The 8763-nt window shown below is 46.1% G+C and overlaps 2 protein-coding genes and 1 pseudogene across 2 annotated transcripts; 1 reads left to right on the top strand and 2 right to left on the bottom strand.

Moving 5' to 3' along the window:
- Positions 1 to 590: 590 nt before the first annotated feature.
- On the bottom strand, positions 591 to 3492 carry LOC119299155 (LEAF RUST 10 DISEASE-RESISTANCE LOCUS RECEPTOR-LIKE PROTEIN KINASE-like 2.4). The gene is made up of 2 exons (XM_037576418.1): positions 3297 to 3492; positions 591 to 1648 (listed from the first exon to the last, which is right to left on the bottom strand). The coding sequence occupies exons 1-2, from the start codon at positions 3490 to 3492 to the stop codon at positions 591 to 593; spliced, it is 1254 nt and encodes a 417-aa protein (XP_037432315.1).
- Positions 3493 to 3825: 333 nt separating this feature from the next.
- On the bottom strand, positions 3826 to 4812 carry LOC119299154 (acidic endochitinase-like). Its single transcript, XM_037576417.1, has one exon. It carries the CDS (start codon positions 4810 to 4812, stop codon positions 3826 to 3828), a length of 987 nt encoding a protein of 328 aa, XP_037432314.1.
- Positions 4813 to 6907: 2095 nt separating this feature from the next.
- The window catches only part of LOC119299153, a 5470-nt pseudogene continuing 3614 nt past the window's right edge, over positions 6908 to 8763 (top strand).

The raw sequence follows: 8763 nt of genomic DNA, 5'->3' as shown, positions 1-8763 counted from the left end.
CACATATTTTCTTATCTCGACCTAGATAGCAACATGAATAGCTCTCTTACCAAAGTTTGCTCTCGTTCTATTTAGAAAACGGAGATCAGGACTACTTTTTCAAATGTAGCAAAAAAAGCACGGTTTCAGCAATACCAAAGTTTATACAACTACAGTTTTTATTGGCTCCAAACACATCAAAATATTCAAAACCTTGGTCTCTAAAAAACCCACTGTATTGTCTGAAAACTTCATAAAAACTGTGCTACAAACATAGCCTTAATAATGGGTGAAGGCGACCATTTTGTGTTCTCTATGGTACATTGATAAAATATGCTTATTCCCAATTTGAAAATGTACATGATAGCACACAGCATAGTGAAATCGTCTCGCACAGATGCTAGAGGAGCAAGATTCTACGAGAATTGAATTTTTTTGGATTGCAGTTGTTAAATTAGCATTGCAAACAATCAAAATGGTCAAATACCGTACCGCCTCAACCATGCATGGATGTGAAAATGAGTCTATTGTACGTACGGTACCACTGTCGTTCCTTCTGTTTGAAATTGAATCAGTCAGGAGTTTCAAATTTATACCACTTTGGTTTTACATCAACATGCTTTTGGTGGAAGACACAAGTCCTCGATATTGCTTTCCAACATGTCAAGGACTTCGCTCATAGCTGGCCGATTTGTGGGTGTGAACTGTATGCACCATAGCCCAATGAGAGTCATCTTCCTCACCAGCTCCGTGGCACCGTTACTGGTAATCTCGCCGGCGGTGCCACAGAACTCATCCAAGTTGTCGTATATCCACTCAGGAAAATACCTGGTGCTATTTTCCGTACTAACACTGGTTTGTTTCCTTGCTCCAACCATCTCAAGAACCACCATCCCGTAACCGTAGACGTCCGACTTACTGCTCACTGCTCCATATTGTCTTGAGAACACTTCTGGTGCTATATACCCTACAGTTCCTCTTGCTCCACATATAGAGATTTTACTATCCTTCTGCCGGCACAGTTTTGCTAACCCAAAATCAGATATCTTTGGACAGAAGTCTCTATCCAGCAGAATGTTTTGAGGCTTGATATCGAAATGTATGATGCGAGTGTTACACCCGAGATGAAGGTACTCGAGGCCTCGAGCAATGCCACGAACAATGTCAAAGAGTCTTTCCCAGCTTAGGGTGTTCGGATCATGAGCAGAGTTGCTGCCAAAAGTGTACCTCTCAAGTGAGCCATTGGTCATATACTCGTAGATGAGAGCTCGTTTTGAACCTTGCAAGCAGAACCCTAAGAGGGTGACAACATTGACATGAGAGGTTCTACTAATGCTAGCAACCTCATTCATGAATTCCTCCCCATCACCCTGGGTGTCCTTGAGCATCTTCACTGCTATCTCACGGCCATCAGGGAGTTTGCCCCTGTAGACAGCTCCAAAGCCACCTTGGCCAAGCTTGTGAGCAAAAGAGCTGGTCATCCTTCTCACTTCCGGATAAGTATATCTTTTAGGGTGTGAATTTCCTTGCTTTTGGAGGAACGATTCAATCCTTGGTGTGTTCTTTGACCTCCATTGGCAGGGGAAATTGCCGTAGTATTTCTTCCACAGAAAGAATATGGGGAGAAATAGACATACGCCAGCTAGACTTGAGCTGCCGACTATTACATCTGAAAAGACAGCACGAATCGAAATAAGTACTACATATAAGATTTTTTAAGCGATGAAGATTGGAGTTATTACAGTTGTTAGTAACGTGCTGTATTCGCACTTAGCCATACATTCATCAAGGGTATGGTTGACCATGTAAAATACTCTCTCTGTACCAAAATATAAGACCCTTTTAGGCTACCCTTTTAGGCTAAATTAGCCTAAAAAGCATCTTATATTTTGATTCGGAGGGAGTATTCTAGGTATGGTCAGTCCTTGTCAAAAAGGAAATGTTCAAAGAATGATTCGACCACGTAGGTGAATTATTTGCAATCATAGACATCCATATACATTTGGCATACTATATCCCTTGATCGTGGCAAACATGCATTTTTTTTAGAACGAAGACACGTGAAGAGCCCAACATTGAACTAGCAAAGCCAACAATCGGTCAGGAGTTATAACAAACGACCCAAATTACATTTATGAATTCTGAACGAGATTCTCTTGGATCCTACAACTAAACAAGTTTTATTTGCCAATGGATAATCACATTTGCAATAGGCTTTCACCTTTGTCTACCTCAAGGTGAGAACTTTGAAACTATATTCTAGGTTGACATGTATTTGATAAAAAAAGGTCAGTACTTGCAAGATACCATCACTTATTTGTGGGGTTATTAGTCCATTAGTTGCTAAATAATACTCCCTTTGTTTCATAATATAGTGCGTATAGATTTTTTGGAAAGTCAAACTTTGCAAATTTTGACCAAGTTTATAATGAAAACTACTTATATCTACCATGTCAAATATATAAAATATGAAACTACGTCTGATGATGAAACTAATGATATATATTTGGCATTGTGGATGTAAATATTTTTCTCCACAAACTTGGACAAAATTAGTGAGTTTTGACTTTCCAAAAAAATTTATACGCACTACATTATGGAATGGAGGGAGTATTAACTTTGTTTTCATGTTACTTTACGTCAGTATATACACCAATCTAGAACTTATTTCTTTTTATAAGTGGGTCATTTTATAGATTCATAATGTAGCATTAAGAAGATACAAATAAAATGAGCACACACACGTCCGACCTCTGCATGACTAGGTTGTACACAACCACATAGACACAAAGGATCAGGTCAACACAGAACAAAGTCATATAATACGAAAACTATGCCTAGATGGAGGAAATTAAGGGGGGAAAGGAGACTCAAGAAGGATGATGCAGGTGTACATGATCTAAACATTGACACAACCACACGAATTGAAAACCATGCACACCACAGAAGCATCCCAACCTCTAAGAGCCGTTTGCAGAGCGAAGAACATCCCTCAATGCATGTGCGACATTGCTTGTATATCAACTGGCAAGAGAGAATAGTATCGCCAAAATCCCACATTGGAGATGCTTAGGCGATCCCCTGCATTCGTCCCAATTGTATGTCAGGTAAATCCTGGCATGGACAACCCCCCAAACAATACACCGCTAGCCGTCACTATACCGCCTTGGTCGCGACCATCTGCCAGCCAACATCCCCTCAATGGAACGCCCCTAACCACCACACACACACACCGCCTCCATAATTCAGACACCCCAAATTAATGAGGGCACCATAGAGACAAGGAAGCGGCGGTTGCAGCCCAAACTACAACGAACATGGCACTCCAGCCCAAACCATGTCCAAAATGATGCCCCCAAGAGGGTACGGCAACATAGACACATCATCTTTTTTTTCCCGGCGGAACTCAAACCTAGGAGTTCCCTTGGAGCAATATTTGGGGGAGAGAACAACATCTTTGATGCCTTCATCAAGGTAATGGCGCTCGTCGGCGTCCCTGTCACCGGCCTTCATCGGTGGTCTTACCACCCAAGCCCATGGCCACATGCAATAATGGTGTTGTATCAGAACCCTCGCCGTGGAACCCTAGCCGACAGAGATTTAAGGGGGGCACTAGGCTTAAGTGGAATATAAGCGTGAATTCTCTTACATGTTCTGATCCTGTTGGACGATGAGCCACCAGTTCCCCGTTCAATTATTACTGGTGGTGCCGGTGGTACCGGTGGCAGTGGTGATCCAACTGGCCCGCCCCCTGCAAATTGGTGGGAAGGAATTGAAGAAATATAGCTAGTACGTGCATTCAACAACTAACATAATTGCTATTGTGATTGGCAATATACGTATATCTCATGCCATTCCAAATACTAGAAAAGTGCAAGATCGTTGCGTACCGACGGTGTTGTTCGCTATGTCCTGTAACTTAGCACTGTATCCGGTTCGCTCGTCGTGGCGGCGGCTCCACAGCATAACCCCGCCGTAGTTGGCCGCGCTCCTCGCCATCGGGAGCACCTGCGACGCGAGTGTCTCCACGTCTATGTACCCTCTAGCCGCGTCACCGGGCGACGCCGGCAGTCCAAGGAACACGGACGCCGACGGCAGCGCCGCCGTCCACGTGTTCCACGCGCTCTGCAGGGTGCCGCTGGCGTAGTCGCACGGCGGGTTGTTGTAGAACTGCACCCACACGTGGTCGAACAGCCCTGTCTTGAGCGCCGGGGCGAGGAACTTGTCTGGGTACGGGCACTGCGGCGCGGCGGTGAGCATGTGCGTCTTGTTGCCTGCCCTTGCTAGGTCCGAAGAGTTGTACATCGTCTTCAAGTTCTTGGCGAGTTCGTCGTAGTAGTCGTCCCTGCCAGTGGCGATGGAAAAGTCGATGCCGTCCAGCTTGGCGCCGCCGAGCGGGCTGGAGCTGGGGCTTCCGCCGAGGAAGTTGTTCCAGAGGTATGCGGCCAGGTTCTGCGCATCGGTTTCATTGGAGAGACCGTAGGAGCCTATTCCGCCGCCGATGCTGAGAAGCACCTTCACGCCTTGGGACTGGCAGGACGCGATGTCCGCGGCTAGAGCGGCGCAGCCACCGGAGGTGGGATCGCAGTGCCCGGCAAGATTGAGGACCGGGGCTCGGCCGCCGCCGAACTCGGAGAGGAAGGCGATGTTCACATGGCTGTAGAGGCCCGTGCTGCATGTCTCGTTGAGGGTGCTCTCCCCGCCGCCCTGGCCCCAGTAGACGGCGATTCTGACGGGATTTGGGCGTGAGGCGTGGGTGGCGACGGCGAGGAGAGACACTGCAAAGAGCAGCCGGGAGGAGGCGCAAAGAAGCTTGCAGCAGCTGGGAGCCATGGCAGAGATCTAAGCACCGGCGGCTCGATCCACTTCATTTGCTAATAATCTACTATTGGTGCCGTACGCGTTTCTGCCTTTTTTGCTCGCGCTGTTTTGATGGCCAACGGTCAAGATTATATTTTGTCTGGGCGGGTGATGGCTCTATTCTACACAACAAGCGAGCGCCTCTATACAGTACAGTCCATCTGGGCGGCCGGCCCATAAAAGTAAACCTAATAGAGCAACTCCAAGCATTTGTCCGTTTTTATCTGTATGGGTTGACCGCTTGCTTGATGTATGTTTTTTTTTATTTGAGTTGGTAGTGCGTCTACACGTCAACCCATATTTGTCGACGTGGCCAGCTAGCCTCTATTTTGAATGAACACTTTGCATATTTCACAAGCAAATATATAGTTTCATATGAGAGCATAGTTTTCACAACCAAATATAAAACATAGTTTTACAAGCCCGAATATAAATTAAATTGTTCTCACATAGTTTTACAAACCAAATAAAAAGGATACATCTATTGGTTGTCAACATGAGCCCACATATGCCCGACTAAATCATTTTGCAGCTGCATGTGAGTTTTTAAATCATGCATTTCATGATGAAATTGGATGAACTGTTCAAACGTTGCTGCTCCTCCATGCTCGGGCACAACATTCAACCTCTGAAACTAAAACCCTTGATCGTAGATACATTCCGGACGCTCATCTTCTACTATCATGTTGTGCATGATCACACAAATAGTCATCACCTCCCACAGCTTCTTCGTGCTCCAAGTCCTAACAGGATACCGAACAATGCCCCATCAAGATTGCAAAACACCAAAGGCACGCTCGACGTCCTTCCTAGCACTCTCTTGCTCTTGGGAAAATCTTTTTCTCTTCTCTCCGACAGGGTTGGAGATTGTCTTCGCAATGGTGGTCCACTGAGGATAGATACCGTCACCTAGGTAGTATCCTTTGTCGTAGTCGTGGTCATTGATGGTAACATTCACTGGTTGGTTGTCGCATTCGGCAAGCCTTGCAAACACCGGCGAGCGTTGAAACACGTTGATATCATTGTGCGATCCGGCCATATCGAAGAAAGAGTGCCAGATCCAGTGATCATGTGATGCCACGGCCTCAATTATGACAGTGCAAGCCCTGACATGGCCCTTATACTGCCCTTGCCGAGCAGAAGGGCAATTCTTTCACTCCCGGTGCATGCGGTCTATGCTGCAAGCATCCCTGGGAAGCCCCTGCTGGCACTCATCGCCAACAAGCGGGTTGTATCTTGAGGAGTCGTCTCTCTCAAGTACTCAGGGCCAAACACAACAATCACAGCCTTGCAGAACTTGCACATGGAGTCTAGGCATGTAGACTTGTTTATATAGACGTACACGTCAATGAGATCACTGGACACTCCGTATGTAAGCATCCAGACGGCTGCAGTGCATTTCTGATAAGAGAAGTCAAGCTTTCCAAGGGCATCCTCTTTTGCACTCGAAATAATCATCGTATCCAACCACCCCCTCTCTAATACGGTTGAAAAGATGCCTACTCATACGAAAACGGCCCGGAATTTTTTATATTTGAACAGCGGGTTCGTTGTGTCAAAATAGTCCTTCCAAAGAAGGAAATGCCCGCTCTTTCGGTTGCAATTCAATGCGGGAAGGTGCCCCAGAATGGAGCCACGGAAGAACGGCCGTTGGCTATTGAGGTGGTGATGGACCAAAACGGCAGCCAAGATCTCCTCCTCATCATCGGACGAGGAATCGTCGGAGTCGCAAAGGAAATTATGGAAAAAGAACTTGTCAGCAGAGTCCATTTTGTACCTTGGCAAACTGTCGAACAATTTGCGGGCGTCGACGAAGAAGCTGGCCGGCAAAGGGAGTCGTGCAGCCCTCGGACCAGCTGGCTGCCGTGGCGGCGTCCGACGAGCGTGTGCCGGCGTCCGACAAGCATGCCAATGTCAGGACGAAGGAGCTGGCTGGACGGCAAGGCAGCTTCCTGGTCGTGGCTGTGTTGGGGAGGTGGGGGTGGGAAGCTTTTGGAGCCCCGGCGGCGACGTGGGAGGTGACGGCAATGTGGGAGGTGGCACCGTCAGCGTGCAAGGCACCGAAAAAATGGGCGACGACGGCGACGAGGAAGGAGGCGGGCAAGAGTTTGCTGTTGGAACAAAAGATGATGGCCAATGTGCCACCGACTAGCAGGCCAAAGCGAGGAGTAGGCGGGCACCGCGCATGTTCGTTTTGTGTCCACGCCTACGAAAATGAGGCTTAAAATTAGGTCAGAAATGGATCGGCAGGCGAACGAAAAGCGGATGTGCATTCGTTTGAATCGGCGTGTTAGATCAATTTTTGTTTCCGCGCCTATCCGAACGATCACACGTGAACAAAATAGATCGCCGTGTTGGAGTTGCTCTAAAGCGCCTCACTCCCTCCCTGAGATCGCCCAGTGGCAGGCTGCAAAAGCTTTGTCAGGCTCGTATGCCGGCCTCTGCTCTTTGCACACGTCCCTCTCGCGCAGCCAAACTCGGACCCGCCGGCTAGTTTCACCGTATCTTGTACCCGACATGAGCAACAGCTGTATTGCAAACAAAATAATGTAGGCCTGCCATCACCTCCGCATGACCCTGTATGACCATCCATGAAATACTCTAGGGAAATCATTTTTAGTGAAGCCTCCGTATTTCTTTTTACTCATACTGCAATGCAGTGCATGACGATTAGGGCCCTTCAAACATTTATGGTCGCGTCTGATCAGTACTCAGACATGCATGTTTTGAGTCCCTATTTGTTCATGCACGCAGCTATACTCCTCATTTTCTCTTTTATATATTCAATCACATGCATGTGATTTATGAAAGTGAAGAGAAAGAAAGAAAAAAAAGAGAAAATGTAGTCCGGGGTGGGCCGCGTCCACGAACCCTCATGGCCTCCTCATATATGGTCTGAATATGAGGGTTCGCCGACAACCCAAATGTATAAGGATGATGTGAGAGGTCCGGTTGAGTCACTTTTTTTTTTACTCACGTCCAATCAATCAGGCACGTGCGCAAACATTTGAGAAAGATTTAATGGACCCAGCTATAGGTGCTCTTATATGAAGGATTACACGAGCACGTTTGCATGTGCAAATAGGTAGAGGCGTAACGATAAAGCTAGCTGCTTGTATAGCCGGTGTGACCAGAGATCCAAGTTTTTCATGATGATGTTGACACTACTTAATTAAAACTACTTATAGATGGGTCATATTAGTGGCTAGCTGGCTCAGGACCCTGCCAATACTATTTTAGGCACATATTAGTGGCAGGTGCAACAAGGGTCTACCATTGCACCCGCCATCAATAGTTAGAGCAACACTGGTGCGTCGTAATACATGGCCGCCACTAGTAATTCGCCCATTGATTTGGCACATCGTAGCCTTGTTGGAAGGTATACCAGTGGGAGAGGAGACTTAGGGTCGCCCGTGAATGTTTAAATATGTACTCCCCCTGTTTTTAAATATAAAGTCTTTTTTAGACATTTCACATGAACTACAACATATGAATGTATGTAGATGTATTTTAGAGTGTAGATTCACTCATTTTACTCCTATGCAGTCACTTGTTGGAATCTCTAGAAAGACTTATATTTGAGAATGGAGGAAGTAGGTAATTTGGTTTTTTGCATTTTGTTTTTAGAAATTTAAGTGTGTTATTTTTGTATGACCTGGTATTGTAGGAAAAATGGTTTGAACTTGTAGGTTTCATTATTTGGTATATTTTAGATATTTAATTAATAAATTTGTATAGCGAACAAGAGCATAGGTACGACGCAAACTTCATCTTCTACTTTGAATGACATTGACAGGAAATATATACCAATCACAGTAACAATTATGTTTGTTGCTGAATGAACGTAGTAGTATCGCTAGATCGACAATTTAATCAACAAAATGATTTCCTTCACCCGGCCGATCTGACGGGTCTGTCCCCCCC

The sequence above is a fragment of the Triticum dicoccoides genome, chromosome 5A (assembly GCF_002162155.2).
Source record: "Triticum dicoccoides isolate Atlit2015 ecotype Zavitan chromosome 5A, WEW_v2.0, whole genome shotgun sequence".
NCBI lineage: Eukaryota > Viridiplantae > Streptophyta > Magnoliopsida > Poales > Poaceae > Triticum > Triticum dicoccoides.
Note: the sequence above shows the minus strand (reverse complement) of the source record. Positions and strands in the feature narration are given on the sequence as shown.

Bases quoted from the DNA above. Each gene is read 5' to 3' on its own strand.
- LOC119299155 (XM_037576418.1), bottom strand. From the start codon at position 3,492: ATGAAGGCCGGTGACAGGGACGCCGACGAGCGCCATTACCTTGATGAA. The intron at 1,649-3,296 runs GTTCGTTGTAGT...CTGTCTTTTCAG, and splicing joins GGTTTGGGCTGGAGTGCCAT to ATGTAATAGTCGGCAGCTCA.
- LOC119299154 (XM_037576417.1), bottom strand. From the start codon at position 4,812: ATGGCTCCCAGCTGCTGCAAGCTTCTTTGCGCCTCCTCCCGGCTGCTC.